General features: G+C 36.8%; 1 protein-coding gene across 5 annotated transcripts in view; it reads right to left on the reverse strand.

Moving 5' to 3' along the window:
• Positions 1–10,755: 10,755 nt before the first annotated feature.
• DMXL1 (Dmx like 1) overlaps positions 10,756–22,119 on the reverse strand; it is a 181,779-nt gene continuing 170,415 nt past the window's right edge. For all 5 annotated transcript variants that reach the window (XM_038008726.2, XM_038008720.2, XM_008014213.3 and 2 more), the window contains 4 exons: positions 20,480–20,571; positions 19,103–19,155; positions 15,485–15,702; positions 10,756–12,861 (listed from right to left, as the gene is read on the reverse strand). In XM_038008726.2, coding sequence (XP_037864654.2) covers positions 12,637–12,861; positions 15,485–15,702; positions 19,103–19,155; positions 20,480–20,571 — 588 coding nt within the window. In that variant the 3' untranslated portion in view covers positions 10,756–12,636. The remainder of the gene's footprint in view (positions 12,862–15,484; positions 15,703–19,102; positions 19,156–20,479; positions 20,572–22,119) is intronic.

Consider the following 22,119-nt stretch of genomic DNA (forward strand, 5'->3'; position numbering starts at 1 on the left):
TTTTTTAGACAGAGTCTTGTTCTGTCACCCAGGCTGGACTGCAATGGTGCGATCTCAGCTCACTGCAACCTCTGCTTCCTGGGTTCCAGTGATTCTCCTGCCTCAGCCTCCCAAGTAGCTGGAACTACAAGCACATATCACTATGCCCAGGTAATTTTTGTATTTTTGATAGAGATGGGTTTTCACCATGTTGGCCAGGCTGACCTCAAACTTCTGACCTCAGGCGATCTGCCCACCTTGGCCTCCCAAAGTGTTGGGATTACAGGCGTGAGCCACCATGCCTAGCCATCTTTTGAAAAAATTAAAACACAAGAAACCTTTTTAAAATATATACTCACTTATTTAATATATTTGGGACTGCTAATTTTTAATGTAGATCCAAGCTTCCAAGAAATTCCTTTTTTAATTTTCTTTTAAAAAAAATTTGACTCCTTAAAAAAAGGAACTCTTGGCCAGGCACTGTGACAGCACTTTGGGAGGCCGAGGCAGGAGGACCACGAGGTCAGGAGTTCGAGAGCAGCCTGGCCAATATGGTGAGACCCTGTCTGTACTAAAAATACAAAAATTAGTCGGGCGTGGTGGCAGGCGCCTACAGTCCCAGCTACTCAGGATGCTGAGGCAGAAGAATCGCTTGAAGACAGGAGGCAGAGGTTACAGTGAGCCAAGTTTGTGCCACAGCATTCCAGCCTGGATGACAGAAAGAGGCTCCATCTCAAAAAAAAAAAAAAAAAAGAAAAAAGGAAAAAAGGAACTTTTTTTTTTTGGTTTTAACATTTCCTTTTTAACTTTTATTTTAGGTTCAGGGGTACCTGTGTAGGTTTGTTATATAGACAAACTTGTGTCACAGGGGTTTGTTGTACAGATTATTTCATCACCCAGGTACTAAGCCTAGGACCCAATAGTTATTTTTTCTGCTCCTCTCTTTTCTTCTACCCTCCATCCTCAAGTAGGCCCCAGTGTCTGTTGTTCCTCTCTTTGTGTCCACATGTTCTCATCACTTAGCTCCCACTTATAGGTGACAGCGTACAGTATTTGGTTTTCTGTTCCTGCGTTAGTTTGCTAAGGATAATGGCCTTCTTCTCCATTCATGTTTCTGCAAAAGACACAATCTCATTCTTTTTTATGACTGCATGATATTCCATGGCATATGTATACCACATTTTCTTTATCCATTCTGTCATTGATGGGCATTTAGGTTGGTTCCATGTCTTTGCTATAGTGAATAACGCTGCTGTGTGAATAATTCACACACTGTGAATACATATGCATGTGTCTTTATGCTAGAATGATTTATATTTCTCTGGGTATATACCCAGTAATAGGACTGCTTGGTCAAATGATAGTTTGTTTTTAGCTCATTGAGGAATCGCCATACTGCTTTCCACAATGGTTGAACTAATTTATACTTCCACAAACAGTGTATAAGTGTTCCCTTTTCTCTGCAACATTGCCAGCATGCTATTTTTTTATTTTATTAAACAGTCAAAAAATGATGATGGTATCTCATTGTGGTTTTGATGTGCATGTCTCAAATGATCAGTGATATTGAGCTTTTCTCATATCCTTTTTGGCTTCATGTATGTCTTCTTTTGCAAAGTGTCTGTTCATGTCCTTTGCTCACTTTTTAATGGGGTTGTTTGTCTTTCTCTTGTAAATCTGTTGAAGTTCCTTATAGATCCTGGATATTAGACTTTTGTCAGATGCATAGTTTGCAAATATTTTCTCCCATTCTATAGGTTGTCTGTTTGCTCTGTTGATAGTTTCTTTTGCTGTGCAGAAGCTCTTAAGTTTAATTAGATCACCGTTGTTAATATTTGCTTTTGTTGCAATTGTTTTTTTGTGTCCTTGTCATAAAATCTTTGCCCATTCCTATATCCAGGATGGTATTATCTAGTTGTCTTCCAGGGTTTTTATAGTTTTGGTTTTTACATGTAAGTCTTTAATCCATCTTGAGTTAATTTTTGATATGGTGTAAGGAAGGGGTCCAGCTTCAATGTTCTGCATATGGCTGGCCAGTTATCCCAGCACGATTTATTGATAGGAAGCCCTTTCCCTTGTTTTGGTTACTGTAGCCCTGTGGTATAGTTTGAAGCCAGGTAATGTGATGCCTCCAGTTTACTCCTTTTTTATTAGGATTTCCATGGCTATTTGGGCTCTTTTTTGGTTCCACATGAATTTTAAAATAGTTTTTTCTAGTTTTGTGAAGAATGTCATTGGTAGTTTGACAGGAATAGCACTGAATCTTTAAAAAACATCCTTTTATATTTCTTGTAGCTCAGATGCATTGGCAACAAATTACAAATACACTAGTTTCTTTCGTCTAAAAGGGTTTTGTTTTGCCCTCATATTTGAAGGATATTTTCGCTGGATATAGATTTTTTGTTTGTCTTCGTTGTTTCCTCAGCACTTTAAAGGTATTGTTCCATTGTCTCCTGACTTGCATAGTTTCTGAGAAAAGACTTGTTTATGTTGTTTTTCTTTGCATAATATATTGCTTTCTTTGTCTACATTTATCATTTTCTCATTATCACTGATTTTCAGCAATGCCATTATGAAGCATCATGGCAGTAGGCCAGGCACAGTGACTCACACCTGTAATCTCAGCACTTTGGGAGGCTGAGGCGGGCAGATCCCTTGAGCTCAAGAGTTTGAGATCAACCTGGGCAACTGGCAAGACCCCATTTCTACTAAAAATACAAAAAAATAGCCAGGCACGTTGGTGTGTGCCTGTACTGCCAGCTACTCAGGAGGCTGAGGTGGGAGGATCACTCGAGCCTGGGAGATGGAAGGTTGCAGTGAGCTGAGATCATGCCACTGCACTCCAGCCTGGGCAATAGAGCCAGACCTTGTCTCAACTATGGGTTTTTGAGTTTCCTGTATCTTCAGGTTTATAGTTTTCACTAAATTTGGAAAATTTTAAAGCTATTTTTAAAGTATTTTTTCTTCCTCTTATTTTCATTCTCCTGGGTCTCTAAGTAGATGTATTATAGCATCATTAATTGATCAGTGTTCCTTGCTCTCTTGTATTTTTTTCTAAATTTTTCCTAATTTTTTCCTAATTTTTTTACTATGTTTTTTACTATGTTTGCTTTCTCTTGAATAGCTTCACTTGCCATGTCTTTAAATTCTCTGATCTTTTCTTCCAAAGTGTTTTAGAATTAAGCCCATCCAGTGAATTATTTCAGATATTCTATTTTTCATCTCTAAAAGTTCAATATAGTTCTTTCTACCATCTGCTTTTATTAAGTTAATGTTTTTCCTCAGATCTTGTGTATATTTATAGCTGTTTTACAGCCCTTTTCTAATTCCATTATGTGTAATTTCTGAGTCTCTTTTTTTTTTCTTTTATTGTTTTTAATTGACATACTGATTTTCCCGCTTATATCTTGTGTCATTTTATTTCCTTAAGTTGGACTTCACCTTTCTCTGGTGCCTCCTTGATTAGCTTAATAATTGACCTTTTGAATTCTTTTTCTGGCAACTCAGGGATTTTGTCTTGGTTTGGATTCATTGCTGGTGAGCTAGTGTGATTTTTGGGGGGTGTTAAGGAACCTTATTTTGTCGTATTACAGTTGTTTTTCTGGTTCCTTCTCATTTGGGTAGGCTATGTCAGAGGGAAGATCTGGGGCTCAAGGCTGCTATTCAGGTTCTTTTGTCTCATGAGGTGCTCCCTTGATGTAGTACTCTCCTCCTTTTCCTAGGGATGTGGCTTCCTGAGAGCCAAATTGTAGTGATTATTATTTCTCTTCTGGATCCAGCCACCCAGCAGGGCTGCCAGGCTCTGGGCTGGTACTGGGGGGTGTCTGTGCAGAGTCCTGTGATGTGAATCATCTTCAGGTCTCTCAGCCATGGATATCAGTACCAGCTTTTGTGGAGGTGGCAGATGAGTGAAATGGACTCTGTCTTTAGTTGTAGTTGTTTAATGCACTAGTTTTGTGCTGGTTGACCTTTTACCAGGAGGTGGTCCTTTCAAGAGCGCATCAGCTGTGGTAGTATAGAGGATGATCAGCCAGTGGGCAGGGCCCTGGAACTCCCGAGAGAATATGACCTTTGTCTTTGGCTACCAGATTGGGTAGGGAAGGACCATCAGGTACAGGAAGGGTTAGGCGTGTCTGAGTTCAGACTCTCCTTGGGGAGGGCTCCTGCGGTGGCTGTTGGGGATGGGGGTGTGGCTCCCAGGTCAATGGAGTTGTATTCCCAGGAGGATTATGGCTGTCTCTGCTGTGTCATGCAGGTTGTCAGGGAAGTGCAGGAAAGCTGGCAGTTACAGGCCTCACCCAGTTCCCATGTAACCGAAAACCAGTTCCCATGTAACCGAAAAGGCCGATCTCACTCTCACCATGCCCCCCAACCAACAGCACCTAGTTGGTTTCCAGGCAGTGGGCAAGCAGGGCTGAGAACTTGCCCCAGGCTACGAGCCTCTTGGCTGAGGAAGCAAGCAGGGCTTTGGCACCTCCCCGCCTATGGAGTCTGCACACCTGATTCACACCATCCCCCGAGTTCTGGCCAGGAGACCTTGTGTTCAGTTGAAATTGTTACAAAGTTTAGCTGGAGGTTTCCTTCTCCCTGCGGTCTTTTCCCTGTTCCTTTGGCAGACCTCTCCAAGGATCCCTGTGAGACAAGTCAGAAATGGCTTCCGTGGGGACCCAGAGAGCCCACAGGACTTTTCCCACTGCTTCCTCTACCCATGTATTTTACTTGGCTTTCTAAATTGTCTCAGCTCCAGGTAAGGTCAAATCCTTCTCCCATGATCTGAACTTTCGGGTTTCCCAGTGAGGGTGTGTGTTCAGGGGCAGATGATCCCTCTTTCCCACTTTAACAGTTTGGGCACTCACAGTATTTGGGCTATCTCCTGGGTCCTGCAGGAGCAATCCGCTTCCTTCAAAGGGTCTGTGGATTCGCTCAGCTTTCCTGGTATATTCCTGCAGTAGTTCCTGGAGCAAGAGTTCACAGTGTGAGTCTCCACCCACTGCTCTGTATGAGCCGCAGCTGTGATTTAGTCCTGCCTCCTATCCGGTTTTTTTTTTTTTTTTTGGTGCCCAAGGTATTGATGGGAGTTGCTACAATCCTCATTCCTACTTACTTACTGAAAGAAGTTCCTCCTGGTTTTCACCTAATCCTAGTTGGGGAATGGGGTGGTAGAGACCCAGTGTTTTCTTCTGTTTTCTATGTGGCTGTTTCTGTTCCTATCTAGATTGATGGTACTCCTCTGAGACACTCTGGCACTCTCCCTCTGTTTTATTTTTGTTTGGTGTTTTTAAAATGTAGTGTTTTGAGACAGGGTCTCACTCTGTTGTCCAGGCTGGAGTGCAGTGGTGCGATCATGGCTCACTGTGATACACCTCAAATTCCTGGGCTCACGCAATACTCCTATGTCAGCCTCCCTATTAGCTAGGACTACAGGAATGCAGCACCCACGTCTGGCTAATTTTTAAATAATTTTTTGTAGAGATGGGGTCTTGCTATGTTGCCTAGGTTGGTCTCAAACTCCTGGCTTCAAGTGATCCTTTCACTTCATCCTCCCAAAGCACTGGGATCACAGACGTGAGCCACCATGCCCAGACTAAAATGTAGTTTTCATTGTTCTGGTTGTCCCTGTGAGAGAGACAAGTGCTAGAACTTCTAGTCTGCCATGTTTTCTGTGTCTATTGACTGATATTTCTCTCGTATGAGTCACATTTTTCAGCTTCTGTTGCTGTCCAGTAATTTTTGATGGAGTGCTAACATTGTCCCAAGCAATTTCAAAGTACAGCAGGGAAAATTCCATTCAGTTTCAAGGCCTGAGAATAATCCTGTGATTCAAAGCTCTGCTCTCTGGGCTTACAACTCCTGGCTCTGCATGCAGAGCTCTGCCTTCCTATAAACATTGCATATTTGTCTATGTTCTATAGCTATTATTTTCTCTACAACAGCTTTTTACTTCATTTTTTGGCTCATTTAATTTCTATCCTCTCGGTTCAGTGTGCTTTCAGTCATATCTCTTCTCCCTTGGGCCATTTCTAATTTAGCCTTGATTTATGAGATAATTTTGCTGTTTTCATTCCTGAGTAAATGCAGGTCCTATAAATGCAGCCTAGGCAAAAGTGAGACCCTGTTGATCAATAAATAAGTTAGAATGTTTTGAATTACTGCTTTCCTCTGTTTCATGAAATTATTTTGGAGGGTGGTTTATTTACATTTTTATTTTTGAGACTGTCTTACTCTGTCACCCAGGCTGGAGTGCAATGGCACAATCATGGCCCACTGCAGCCTTGACCTCCCCAGGCTCAGGTAATTCTCTCATTTCAGCTTCCTGAGTAGCTGGGACTACAGGCACGTGACACCATGCATGGCTAATTTTTCTGTTTTCTTTTCTTTTGTAGAAGGGGTTTCACCATGTTTCCCAGGCTGGTCTTGAACTCCTGGACTCCCACTTTGACCTCTCAAAGTGCTGTGATCACAGACATGAGCCACTCCTCCTCCCCTGCATTTTTTGAGACATGGTCTCACTCTGGACCCAGGCTGTAGTGGTGTGATCACTGCTCACTGCAGCCTCAACCTCCCCAGCTCAGACAATCCTCCTGCCTCAACCTCCCAAGTAGCTGGGACCACAAGAATGTGCTATCATGCCTGGCTAATTTTTAAATTATTTGTAGAGATGGGGGTCTCCCTATGTTGCCCAGGCTGGTCTTGAACTCTTAGGCTCAAGCAATCCTCCTGCCTGGGCCTTCCAGTGCTGGGATTACAGGAACTGGCCACTGCACCCGGCCCAGAGTGTTTTTATATGTTCCAAAAAAAAAAAAGTTTTGAGAGTAAATTTGTGTGGATTTTTTTTTCACATGTGGTGTCAACTATTCACATTATAATAGTAAATAATCTTATGGACAAGTGTAGGAAAGAATATGGGGGGCTGTTTTTTTCATTCAGGAACACAGTGCTTTATTTGTAAAGTGAATCACGATTTCCTTTAAAAAAATCACACATCTTTATGGAGGATATTTTTGGATTCTTTGGTATCTTGTTAAATGACACTTTCATTTACTTCCTTTTTTCCCTCCACCAATAAGCCTCCAGAGGACATCAGTTCCTCTGAACATGGCCTCCTATTTCAGAACTAATTTCCCAAAATATTCACATCTAATCACATACAATTTCCAACTCTCTATTTTTCAGTAGCCAGTTATTTGTTCTATTTCACCATTCAAAATGAGACCCTCTCCTTCTAAACTCCAGTTCATATTGTGTCAGTACCAGTAGAATCCTTCTGCACTCTTCTATGTACCCCCTTTCCGATCATTTTCTGCTATAGTGTGGGGTCTAGGAGACTCAGATGTTTATTTCCCAAATTATATGTAATTTAAAGGTTGCTGCCTTCTCTGCCATCTAATATGCTTAGGTATAGTATCTGAGTGATTTGTTCTTTTTCTTCTTTAAAGGGATTTGTGGAACAGTTGAAATTTACGTGATTGTCATCACTGTATAAGAATCTTAGGCTTCTATGTGGTACAGGGCCATGGTGAATGCTTATATAACTTATTAGGGGGGTCTGTTGGGCTGAAGTCTAGCCCTTGCTTCCTTTGGAAGCTGTTTCTTGTGGAGCTGCATTCTCAGAAGAAATGCCTCATTTGTGGGGCTACATTCATCTACACATGAAGTTTTCTCTAATGTAAACTCCAGATGGAGCATTTCCCACCCTCCCTGCCCCATAAAGCTTCTCATTAGGAAAAAGCCCCATGAGATCCTAAAATACATTGCAAGTATTGTAGCTTGCTTAGTTATCTTCATGTCTGAATAGCCATAGTAATCTGATGCATTTTCTGCAAAACACAGAATGAAACAACCCAAATACAGACAACCAGATACTATTTTAAGGAATTATCTTTGCTTGTGTTCAGAATAAACTGAAAAGAAAGGTATGGCTTCAAAAAATAAATATGCTGCAATTTCAGAAATGATGCTAAAAGTAGATTCCAAAGGATTTTTAAAACTTACTTAACATATGTCCAGGGCTGATACACCATACTGGCTTGAGTTCTGTTACACAGGTCATACCTGTACATTGAACAGATAACTGACTGTCCATGAATAAAGCATTTTTTCCACTGTCGAGTGAAATGTGTTGTCACACCAATTGTTTCTATTACTCATCTGTATTTGCAGTGGGAGAACTTAAAGTGTTCTTGTTCCAAGGACCCCTGTGAAACAATTAGTATTAGTTCCCTGAATAATGGACCATATATATGCAGGGACAGCCAAGCGGAAAGGAAAACCATCTTGAAAAGCTCAAAAAGAGATTCAGCTTTGAAAATAACTGTACTAAAATCTACACACATTTCTACATACTAACAGGCACATTCAAATAATCTATGATCAGCTTTTTCCAGGTACTCCAACGCAGCAATCCCCAACTGTTTTGGCATCAGGTTTCGTGGGAAGACAATTATTCCATGGACCCAGGGTCGCAAGGGCCAAACGGTTTCAGGATGATTCAAGCGCATTACATTTATTGTGCAGCTTTTTTATTATTACATTGTAATATATGATGAAATAATTATACAACTCACAATGATATGAAATCAGTGGGAGTCTTGAGCTTGTTTTCCTACAACTAGATGGTCCCATCTGGGGGTGATGGGAGACAGTGACAGATCATCAGGCATCATTCTCATAATGAGCACACAACCTAGATCCCTTGCATGCCCAGTTCACAATAGGGTTCCCGCTCCTATGAGAATCGAATGCTTCCACTGATCTGACAGCAGGCGGAGCTCAGGCGGTAATACAAGCAATGGGGAGCAGCTGTAAATAGAGATGAAGCTTCCCCTGACACTCACCTCCTGCTGTGCAGCCCAGTACCAGTTGTGGCCCATGGGTTCGGGACTCCCGCTCCAAAGGGTAACATTTTAACATTCAGCTTAAATAAATTTCACCAAAAATATCTCAACAATTCAAAGAGGAGTGTTCCTGACACTGGATCACTTTATTCAACAGAGCAGCTCCCAAAGTCATGAAGTACTATTTGGTTTAAAAATAAAGCTATTTTTCCCACGTACACACATTCAGCAAAACTTTTTGGTATTGACTTTACTGAGAGAGGTTTAAAGGAGTTTGGGAAATTATTACACCCTTCTTCCTTTTCCCAATGTTAAAAGTTTTGTGTATTTTTTCCACACACATTTCTTTGTTCATCTATATTTTTTAAAAATCTAAACAATATAGGATATTGTATCTTTTGCTTTGTAATTATTTTTCCTCATCAACCTCTTCTCAGGCCAACAGATACACATCTAACATTCTTTTTAGTGGTGAGAGAATATTCTATAATATTACATGTATGTACCACAATTTATTCAACCATTTACTTGCTAATTAACATTTAGATTTCCAGTTTTTAAAATTTTTATTTTATTTTATTGAGACAGCGTCTTGCTCTGTCACCCAGGCTGGAGTGCAGTGGCACAATCTCAACTCACTGCAACCTCCACCTCCTGGGTTCAAGTGGTTCTCCTGTGTCAGCCTCTTGAGTAGCTGGGACTACAGGCTCACAACCCCAAATCCCACTAATTTTTGTATTTTTAGTAGAGATGGGTTTCACCATGTTGGCCAGGCTGGCCACGAACCTCTGACCTCAAGTGATCCGTTCACTTCAGCCTCCTAAAGTGCTGGGATTACAGGTGTGAGCCACCACACCCAGCCTCCAGAATATGTTTCAATAAACATCTGTGTGCTTACATTTTTGTGCATGGATGCTTTTATTTTTATAATTTCTCAAAAGGTTGGTCACTGAAAGTTATGTGTATTCAATTTTAATTCACACCCGCATAACTTTGTCAGCAATGTTTCTGCCAATTTCCCTGTATCTTCACCAAAATGGATGTTGTCACTATGTAACCTTAAACCAACCTGATAAAAACTAGTATTACAATAATACTTTTTAAAAAACATTCCATTAGCCCTTATAATGAAGATGAACATACTTTGTATCTGTTGACTTTTTCAATGTCCTGTTCTGTGAATTGCTTATTCACAGTTTGACCACTTCTCCAATAACTTAAACTTCTCTTTGTATACAGGGACACTGACATGTTTCCTATTACTATACAAATATTTCTTCTAGTCTACTTGTTGTTTTAACTTTGTGGTTCCTGCCATATGACATTTAAATTTTTTATTAAGTAAAATATGTCTGTGTTTCCAATCTTGTTAAAAGATCACTTCCACCCTAAGGTTGTATAGGCTTTTCTTTGAATGTGTCTTTGTATTGTGTTTCCATTGTTGAGACCAATGTGAAAAATTTCTGCAATTTTTTTAAAAAATAATTTTTTTTTTTCAAAGGGAGGGCAAGGGCAAAGAGCAAGAAAGGAGGATGGAGATGACTGTTCCATGGTTTTAGTTAAGAAAAATCCTGTATTTCAGAAAATAAGATTTGTTAATGCTGTGAATCCTTATATGATCACAAAGCCACATTCTTAGAAAACACACAATTAAAAAATGTATTTTGATGTATCTATTCCATTAATGTGGATAATGAAATTTTACATATATGTACATCATTTTATACTTAAACATTTCAACAATTTTTATTCCCACCTTCCTTTAATAATGCTTACCTATCAACTTAAAAAGACTGTAGAAAAGAACAGGCTATTTGGGAAAGTTATTCCATCCTCCTTATATTAACCAAATACAAATATAGAAATTCTTGATTTTAAAATGTCACATATTTTAAGTCAGCTAAATTGGCAGAGATCTTAAAACAATAGTATATCCCCCAAAAAAGTTTCTGCATGATTGTTTATTTAAAATATTATGACTCTGGATGTAAATACATATGGGCTTACATAATGTATGATTATCCATATAAACGCTCAATTAAAATATTTAGTTCATCCTTAACACCTTTTGTTCTAATAAGCATAATAGTAAATATTTTATCTCATTGAAAGTATTTAAAGCTGTTTGAATCTTGATTTGTGAAGAAATTGCTGAAAAATAACTTAGGATTAACTACATCAAACAATATTATTGTTTGCAATGCTGTCAGATTTCTCCATGGCAAAATAGTCACGTATGGTTATTGCACAACTTATAGGTACAGGTTATTATGTGCATATAAACTCTCTACATAATGACAGTGTTTTCACTGCAACTTGCTCAACACATTTAAAATTGTTGAAATACAATTTACAAACATACTTTTAAGATAAAAGTATCCTGAGGATATTACAAAATTCATTTTGTCAGCCCTTCATTTCTTTGCTTTGACTCTTTAATTTCCAAGATAATCATTGCCCACATTTTATTACATAAAATGCTCTTATTATATATTTCCTATTAAACAAAATATATTTAAGTTAAATAGTATATAATTGTCCCATAAACACTTAGTCTCATCTGCCTGTAGTCTCATTGGTTAAAATCAAGTATTTATCAAGTTTTCTATAATTCTGAATCAGAAAAGGTACAGCACAAAACAGACAGAAACAGGGTTAGCACATTTAAGTTAAAAGCATTGTGCATTTTAAATATTTTGGTCATACTTTATAATAAAATATTTTGGCAAAAATAAAATATAAGGTTTAGTTTATTTTCTATTAATGGTAGATCTGGAGAGTATTTTACATTTCTAAATAGTATCTACTTAATTTGACTGTTTTCACATTTGTTTCTGAAAATACTGCTATAAGCTTTTCAGAATTTTGAGATTAAAAGCACCTAAAAATAAGATAAAATAAAATTTAAGTAAGATATGTTTGATGCTCCAAAAGTTGACAAATTCACAAACTTACTTTAAGTGTCTTATATGATATATGCCACCACAGAAACTTTATTGCCTGCTAAGACTTATTTGACTAAATCTAATCTTTAAAACAATAATCCTGAAAGTCTCCTTGAAACTTATTTGAAAATTAGGATGGGAATTCAAAAATTTTTTAAAAATGAAAAGCACAGTTGCAAAAAAAAAAGTTATTCTAGTGGCCGTAGTTGTTATGGCACAAAAACACATGAAAAACCAGTTTTCGCTAATATGTACAACTAAGTTCAAATAAGATATGTAAGATACACACACACACAGTATACATACATATAACTTGGGCTCCAGAGGGGAAACTGATGAAAACCTTACATAATGAGCCATCTGGCTCATTTATCACTGACATCTCAATGACAATTTTAATGAAGATGTTCATTATTTTTTTCATTCTTACTCAAATGTCTATCATTAAGAAAAGAGTTTGAGATGTATAAGGCTAATAAAGGAAGTGAGAGTGTGGTGAATTAAGGGATAAGTATTATGTACAATTGCCTTTTCAAAAAAGGTATTTTTACTGTGGAAGAAATTCATGCAGAGATGCCTGTGGAAGAGTATCAATAAGAAAACAAAACACCTTTAACACTATGACATACTGATTATAATATACTATGATATGTATTATTACAGCATTACTTACACATTCTACTTTAGGCAATGTAATCTACTTCTGAATGACCTTGTTAATTTTTAAGGCATCAGTGCATCAAGGGCAAAGCTCCATAAAATAAATATAAAAACAAGAAAGCATTAGCTAATTTGTGGCATAGAGAATGATCACTGTATATTACATCTGGTGACTACTTCCATGTAGGTAATAAATTGTACATCTTATTGTAAAAATGTTAGAGCATAAATTTCACATCATTTTTCAACACTTCATTTAAAGGGCTAAACTGATCTGGCAGTATTCTCATTTTCATTGTTCCATCAGCTCCACAGGAGAAAATGTGATTTGCGGGCCCTGTCTCAATTTGCATCACTCCAGTTCCAATATTCCTAAAAATGGACTGCCGAGCATGTTCACTGACAAAAGTATGGAGAAGACCAAAGGTAGAGAGACTCCAAATCTGAAAGATATTAAGAACGAAAGGAAAATTAGGGTTGATAATGACCTTAAGAAACCAAACGAGTCCAGGTGCAGTGACTCACGCCTGTAATCCCAGCACTTTGGGAGGCTGAGGCGGGGAGACCACCTACGGTCAGGAGTTGGAGACCAGCCTGACCAACACGGAGAAACCCCATCTCTACTAGAAATACAAAATTAGCCGGGCGTGGTGGCGCATGCCTGTAATCCCAGCTCCTCAGAAGGCTGAGGCAGGAGAATGGCTTGGACCTGGGAGGTGGAGTTCGCAGTGACCCAAGATTGCACCACTGCACTCCAGCCTGGGCAACAAGAGTGAAACTGCATCTCAAAAAAAAGAAAAGAAAAGAAAAGAAACCAAATGAAAATTTTAGGCCTGCATTCCTGTGCAGTAAGGAATTTCCAAAACAAAAATAGAGAAAAATCTGTGTAGGCCTAGGATCATAACACCTTGATTCTGTATAGGGTGTTGTAATTTACCAATCGCTTTAACACAAAATACTTAAAAATTCATCCAGTAAGAGAGACAATGTAGGTAACAAGGAGGTTAAGTCTACAATGCTACAGAAACTTGTAATACTATAAGGATTAAAATCAAGGTTTCCTATCTCTTAGCAGAGCTTTTGCTGTATAGTTGTACATTAAGGTAATCTCTTCTTTATATTATTGAATGTTCACCAGGGATCAGAACAGCTGGAAAGAGGGAAGTACTTGACACCTAGAGGCCCTCTGACCAGACAAAGGTTAATATATATTTTTAATATATATATAGGTTATATTTTTAATATATATTTTTATATTTTATATATTTATATATTATATATTATATATATTATATATTATATATTATATATATATTTATATATATTTAATATATATTTTTATATTTTTATATTTTATATATTTATATATATTTTTTATATATAGGTTTAATATATATATAAGGTTTATATATAGTTAATATATATTTTAACTATAAGACAAAGTCAATTATTATAATTTCAGGACACTTAATTTACTAAGATTTTGTATTTCCAGCCCTTATCAAAATAAATGTGTCTGTTTGTAAAGCAAATTATAAGCACCTTTACTTATGTGAAGAACTTAAATGCTTTCAGGACATCTATTTTAGGTTTAGCGAAACCAACTTATTTCCTGGTTTTACTGGAGATCATTTTTTTAAACGTTTATTTACTCTAAGAAATTCATAAATTCATACTACCCCACCTATGAATACATTGTATATTTTCAAGTCTTTTTTTTTTTTTTTTAACCTTGATTAAACAATAAACCGCAGGATCAAAGTACAAACTAAAGAACCAATCTAGGCCAGGCGCGGTGGCTCATGCCTGCAATCCCAGCACTTTGGGAGGCAGAGGCAGGTGGATCATGAGGTCAGGAGATCGAGACCATCCTGGCCAACATGGTGAAACCCCGTCTCTACTAAAATACAAAAAAATTAGCAGGGCATAGTGGCACACGCCTGTAGTCCTGGCTACTCAGGAAGGAGAGGCAGGGAAATCGCTTGAATCCGGGAGGCGGAGGTTACAGTGAGCCGAGATCGTGCCACTGTGCTCCAGCCTGGCGACAGAGCAAGACTCCGTCTCAAAAAAAAAAAAAAAAGAACCGACCTAACTATGGCATATTCTAAACTAGACAGTTCAAATAAGAAAGTAGTTTCAAACTAAAGAAAAATAATTCTGTTGGGGTGTGTGTGTGTGTGTGTGTGTGTGTGTGTATATATATTTGATTTTAAGAAAAAGCCTTTTAAAAATTCTATAATTCTAGTCTTTTCCTGGATGAGAATTATGAAAATAATTTGCTGGCTCTAAAAAACCCATCTGATTCTACTAAGTAAGTGTTTAAATAAATAAATTCAATGAAACTAAACCCCTCTAGTCTAGGGTTGCTGATTATTAAAATAACATAGGGATTAGTCTAAACTAACTTACCAATTACCAAACAGGGCCAAAGGACCCTCCATTAAAATTACTAGGTATGTGTTATTAAAATGCAGATCCCTGAGTCTTGGACTTACTTATAGACTGAGTATTTCTGGGATGAGACCCAGCAATTTGCATATTTAATAAGCTGTTTAACATTTTTAACAAGCTGCTTAACATTTTAAACAACCTGTCTTTAAGTTTTCAACACAATGGACTCTGAAAAGGACTGCTACAGGCAAGGTTTATCCACAATTCTTGAATTAGGCACTGAGTGACTGGATAATAACATATATGAAGAAATGGGGAACAAGGTGGGATAAAAGAAAATTATCAATACATTTCTCAGCCCCTGGAAATTAAGTAAATTATGTAACTCTGAACATGAGTCAAGACAAACTCTAATATCTGAATTATGTTTATATCCATGGAAAATTTGGTGTTTTAGTATGAATTAAACATATTTTAAAACAAATGAAAAATATAAAATTTTCAAGTTAAATATTACATTCACTGAAAGATTAAATAGCAATTACCATTGCTGACTACAAAGGAGTTAATATAACTATTATTTAAACAGACTGATGGCAACGACATGATTAAAGAGCTAAGGTTTCTGAAGATTTCTTTTCATTTTGTAGATGTTGTGGTATCAACTATGTTTACCTTTATATTGCCTTCGGCAGATCCTGTAACAAAGTACTCTTCAGTTGGATCAACAGCAATGGCTTTAACAGGAGAATCATGGCTCTGGAAAAGCTGCCTCTGTTGTCGTTGACAAAGGTCAAATGCATATGTAAAACCTTTTCTGCCACCTGATATTAGTAGCTGATGTTTTGGAGCATATGCTAAAACTGTGGCTCCACTGTCATGGCAGGTAAAAGCTGAAAGTAAATTAAAACAAAAACAAAAACACTTAACAATAAAAGACATAGACTTCTGGCTTTTGGCTAAGGTGAAATAATAGACCAGATTTGCTCTCCTGCCTGAAACAATTAAAAAATCAAATAAAATATAAAAACCAATGATTTGAGACACTGGATGTAAGTTAATGAAGCATGATCTCTGAGAGATGGGAAACAAACTGGGTTGGTCATAAAACTGCCCTAGCTTACTGCCTAGAGTTTTCTGACCATGGCACTAGGAGAGGAACCCTGGCTGAACTGGTTCCATACCAGCCTTAGTGGAGGACTCAGAAGCATTTGACACAGTAGTGGAGGAAAATCAGCCCTAGACCAAATGTTGCTCTGGTCCTGTTTAACCAAGGTCTCCCAGATTCAACTGTTTCCAAGTAAGTTAGACCTATCCCAGAGCAAAGCTCAAGAACATTTACAGAATACAAAAATAATAGACACTTAATGAGGTAAAATTCACAATGCGTGGCATCTAATAATAAATTAACAGGAATGTAATAAAGCAGGAAAATATAACCCATAAGGAGAAGAAAAATCCATCAATTGAAACTAACCCAGAAATGACAGAGATGACAGAATTAGTAGGTAAGGAAAGTAAAAGTCCATTATAATTATAAGTTAAGTAGAGGCATGAGAGGCCTAAATCAAAATTTAACAGATTAAAAACAGCAAGGCTCAAGATAAAAAAGGAACTGGACGGGATTAACAGCAGATTAAGCCTCGTAAAAGAAAAGATTCATGAATTTGAAGACACATCAGTATTAGAAATATAAAAATACGATACTATTTTTCTTTAAAAAAGAGTCCAGCCTAACAAATTTTAGGGAAAAAATCTGCATATAGCTTAAGGAGAATATTGCATAATGAAGAGTGAGGATTCTGGAGTTAGATCGCTTGGGTTTCAATCCTGGTTTCTGTGTGGGTTTAAATGTGTGCTTTTGCTGAATTACTTAAGTTTCAGTTTCATCATTTGTAAAAGAGATTATCACCAACCTAATAGGGTTTCCTGATGATTAAATTAGTTAATATATGCAGATCATGTAGAGTCCATGGCATAAACTAAGCACTTGGTTATTACTGTAAGACTTGAAATAAAATTAATTATAGAGAAGGAACTTTGACCAGTATTTTGAGATATAACTTCCCAGAAGAAAATGCACACGTTTTAAGTATATACCTTGATGAGCACTGACAAATGAATACATCTGTGTAACCATCACTAAGATCAAGGTACAGAATATTTTCATCATCCCAGACAGTAACTTCATGCCCTTTCATGGTCGATTCTCCTCCCCAACAAACGCGATCACTATTCTGACTTCTATTCAAATCATTCCTTTCAGGAGTTTTATTATTTTGCATATTACATGCAGGTTTATGGTCCATTTTGAGTTAATTTTTATGAAAGGTGAGGTCTGTATCTGGGTTCAATTTTTTATATGTTGATACTCAATTGTTCTGGCATTATTTGTTGAAAAGACTATCGTTTCTCCACTGAATTGCCTCTGTGACATATTAAAGATAAGTCTACTATATATGTGAGTCTATCAGTGGGCTCTCCATTCTGTTCCATGATCTATGTGTATATTCTTTTTTTTTTTTTTTTTTTTTGAGACGGAGTCTATTCTTAAGCTAATACCACAATGTCTCGATTACTGTAGCTTGTAAGTGTTGAAATCAGATAGTATAGTGTGAGTCCCACAAGTGTGTTTTTCTCCAGTATTTGGTTGGCTATTCCTTTGCCTTCCCATATAAACTTCAGAATCAATTTGTTGGTATCTACAAAGTAGCATGCTGGAATTTTGATTAGGATTGTGTTGAATCTATAAAATCAAGACGAACTGACATCTTAAGAATATTGAGTCTTCTAATCTATGAATGTGGAGTATCACTCATTTATTTAGATCTTTTTTGATTTATTCAATAGATATATTGGAACATTTTTTAAAGATTTGAGATAATTTGAAAAAACTTGCAGACAACACACATAGCCAAGAAATACCAAAAAAATTATGAAAAAGTATGCTATGAATGCATAAAATACATGTAGATGCTAGTCTATTTTATCATTTACTACCATAAAATATACATAAATCTTTATAAAAAGTTAAATTTATTGAAACGTACGCACACAAATATAGATTGTAAGTAGTGCCACTGACAGTCAAGAAATGTAAACAAAAATACAGTATGAAATCATAAGTGCATAAAATTAATTATAGTACATACTGTACTACTGTTATAATTTAGTAACCACCTCCTGTTGCTATTGCAGTTAGCTCCTAAGTGTTGCAAGTATACACTTAAAATGCTGTGTGATGCTAATCATTTCCACGTGGGCAGGTCCTCTCTCCAGTAAACTGTATATTGCGGTGAAAAGTGATCTCCTGTGGTACTTGTGAATTCTTCACTGTATTTAGTGCAATAGTGTAAACCTTGAATAACACCATGGGAACCATACAACATGCCACTAGTAATGCTGGAAGTGTTCCCAAAAAGCAGAGAAAAGTCAAGACATTACACGAAAAAAGTTGAATTGCTTGATATGCACCACAAATTAAGGTCTGCAGCTGTAGTTGCCTGCCATTTCAGATGGATAATTCACCTTGTAAACAGATGACATAAACTTTACAGTATCAATAAATACAGTACACTACTGCATGTACTCTTATGATTTTCATAACACTTTCTTTTCTCTAGCTTCCTATATAATACATATACAAAACATGTGTTAATTGACTATATTATTAACAAGGTATCCAGTAAACACTAGGCTATTAGTAGTTAAATTCTGGGGGGAATAAAAAATTATATGAGAATTTGCAACTGTGCAGGGGTCAGCATCCCAATCCCTATGTTGTTCAAGGGTCAACTGTATACTGGCCTTGTATCCTGGGACCTTGCTATACTTGTGAGTTTCTTTTGTAGATTCTTTGGGATATTTTACAGAAAATTATGTCTTCTGTGAATAAAGACAGTTTTGTTTCTTCCCTTCCATTTATATACATTTTATTTCCTATTATTGTGTTACTGCATTAGCTAGGACTTCCAGTGCAATGCTGAATAGGAGTGGTGAGAGGGGACATAATATTGAGTTTACATCATGTTTACAATAACCTTTGGCTATCAGATTCAAAGTAAAGACAAATGATTTTTATATTATCTATGTCCCAATGCCCCCCATCAAGGTATAGTGAAGAGTTAATTATGTAGATTGCATCCTTTTGCTTTCAAATCCTACCATCATGGGCAAAATAAATCTCATGGGTTAATAAATACAAGTGTCATTAGTAACAAATCCATTTATAAATAATGCTTAGCTTATGAATTTCCTGACTTTCAAAATTTATAAAATGCTTTGAAAACTTACCATGGACTAAACTATTGGCAGGTGCTACAAGAGTATCCCACAAACATACGTTTCTGGAAAAAAAAAAAAAAAGATTACTTCTGAGTGACACAAAAAGTTAACAGAATAAAAAATATGTCATATATAACTGTGTGATTAAACCTTGCTATCACAGAAGGTTCTTAAATTTATAAAAACAACAAATACAAGTAACCAACAAATTTATATGACATTAATTTTTATATAAAAAAAGGGTGCAGTGGTGGAATCTTGGCTCACTGCAGCCTCGATCTTACGGGCTCAAGCAATCCTCTCAACTCAGTGTCCTGAGTAACTGGGACTACAGATGTGTGCCACCATGTCTGGCTAATTTTTAAAATTTTTTGTAGAGATGGGGTCTCCCTATATTGCTCAGGCTGGTCTCAAATTCCTGGGCTGAAGTGATCCTCCTGCCTTAGCCTGCCAAGGTGCTGGGATTACAGCCATGAGCCACTACGCTCTGGCCACATTTGAGATGGAGTTTCACAGTTTCACACTCTTGTCGCCCAGGCTGGAGTGCAACGGCGTGGTCTTGGTTCACTGCAACCTCCGCCTCCTAGGTTCAAGCTATTCTCCTGCCTCAGCCCCCTGAGTAGCTGGGATTACAGGTCCCCGCCACTATGCCTGGTTAATTTTTTGTATTTTTAGTAGAGATGGGGTTTCACCATGTTGGCCAGGCTGGTCTCAAATTGCTGGCCTCAAGTGATCTGCCCACCTCGGCCTCCCAAAGTGCTGGGCTTACAAGCATGAGCCACCGTGCCCGACCCACAAGTCTTACAGAAAATTTAAAACTACTATTATAACTTAAAAATTTGAGTAACTTTAGATTAACAAGCATTTACAAATAATAATACATGAAGGCTGAATATGGAAACTTCTTTTTGTATTCACTGATTCTCTAACAGTTGGACTGACATACATAATAGGAGAGATGCTGAATTTTCTTGAGCACAAAGAAAATTTATTTCTACTGTGTGGGGGGACCAACATACATAAGAAATATCTACGGAAGACGAGCTGAAGAATCTATAGTCTTACAATCCTGTTTCTAGTGCAAAATGAGGCCTTACGGATAAATATAAAAGCTAAGCAAACTCAGTGGGCCTTGATCTCAGAACTCAGTTATATGACAGAAATCAAAAGAGGCAGACAGACATTAGGGCAGAAGATGACACTTTGTTACAACCACAGCTTTTGGGGGTGGGGCTGGAATAACATGGCCAATAAATAATAGTTTTTAGAATAAAAATACTGTATCTAAAGCCGTAAGTAAACTTTCATGAAACACAAGGACAGGAACAATAAAAAAAAAGTTCAGCTATACTTTCTCATACTTTAATTTTAGCTATCATCTCTTACCTATTGTCAGTTGAAAGACCAGCTGTAGCTATCAGAGAGGAGGAACTAACGAAGACAAAATCATTGGCTGTTTTGTTATGACACTGCCAAGTCTGGAATGGTTACAAACAATACATGTTACTGCTCTCACTAAAAATGTCATAACCAAGCAAATGTATTCTTCAAAAAGTGATCATGTAGTTTCTGGCTTTCTTAAATCCTCTGTATCATTTTTTTTCCTTTGAACTTCAGAAAAATTATAAAAGTAATACAGAGAACTTTCATATACCTTTTACCCAGATGCAACAACTTTTTAACATTTTGTCACATTGGTTTTGCTTCTACTTCTCTTTCATATTTGTAGACATCCACACATACACACACTTTTCCTGAACTATTTAAGTAGGCGGCACATGTCATGACCTGTTATGAATCTCTTTGCTTTTGTTCAACCAGAAGTTCAAAGGAAAACACAAGGAGGTTAAACTTAAAGATTTTCCCCTAGTATAGTGAAAATTTTTGTTTTAGAACATAGAAACTAGAATTTTAGATGATACTAAATTACCTTTGTTAAATAATTGACATGTATTTTTCAAAAATATTTAAGCTTTTAAAAATTCAAGTACATGAAAAAAATTACTAAGAGTTATCGAAATTAGAAAACATATACCATTTTTCAATATTCTACCAAACAATTATGAGGTTTCATCATTTATAAAAGCTTCAAAATTATGTTTTAGATATTTCTCTTTAATAAAAAATGAATTTTTTTAAGTATCCCAAAATCACCACACCAAGGATTATTCCTTTGAACCACCTCCCCATTTCCCCTGGAACACTACTGGAGCTGTGCTAGATTATGTACCCTTAAAACAGACAAAATCCTCCTAATCTCCAAAAGCCACTCATTCACAATTTAAACCAATTTATTTTTTTAAAAGCTAAAAAAAAAAAAAAAAACAGTCCCTTAGAGAACATAAACTTAAACATCTAAATCTTTAGGCTTAATAAAAATATGAGAAACAGTATTAATATTCTTTCAAGGTACCCTAATCAATCCTCCCACGCTAGATTGTGTTTACTAAGATCAGTACTGTATTCTAGCAATTAACCTTGGGCAAATTACCAGAATCTTAACCTATATTCTTCATTTGATCCTAGCAAAAAAGCCAAGAAGCGATTAATCTATATTCTTAACTTTTTTCTGATAGGAATTGCTTAGTCCTAATAAAGGGCTTCACTGAAGAATATAAAATACAAATTCAGTATTCTATGAAGCCATAGAAAGTTCATAAAAGCCTGCATAGTCCTGAATAGAGATGTATCAATATTCTGTTAAAAAAAAAGAGATGAACAGGAAAATAACAACAGCACCAGCTATAGGATGTCCTTTTCACTTTGTTCATAAGAGATAATCGCAGAAAAATAACCAGATGCATTGGTCTGGTAATCATTCTATTTAGGCATAATACAATAACCAGCTTAGTGAGCTTAGAAAAGGGCTGTAGTAATCCATAGGATATATAGGTATCTGGGGGCATCATGTTGCTTCTATACATGTCAACTTTCCAAATTACCAGAGACTAGAATTTTATGCTTCACAGGGTAATTTTCGCATAACACAAGGACAGAATCTTACAGTAAAGTGACTAAGAACACAG

This window comes from Chlorocebus sabaeus, chromosome 23 (assembly GCF_047675955.1).
Source record: "Chlorocebus sabaeus isolate Y175 chromosome 23, mChlSab1.0.hap1, whole genome shotgun sequence".
NCBI classification, from domain to species: Eukaryota; Metazoa; Chordata; class Mammalia; order Primates; family Cercopithecidae; genus Chlorocebus; species Chlorocebus sabaeus.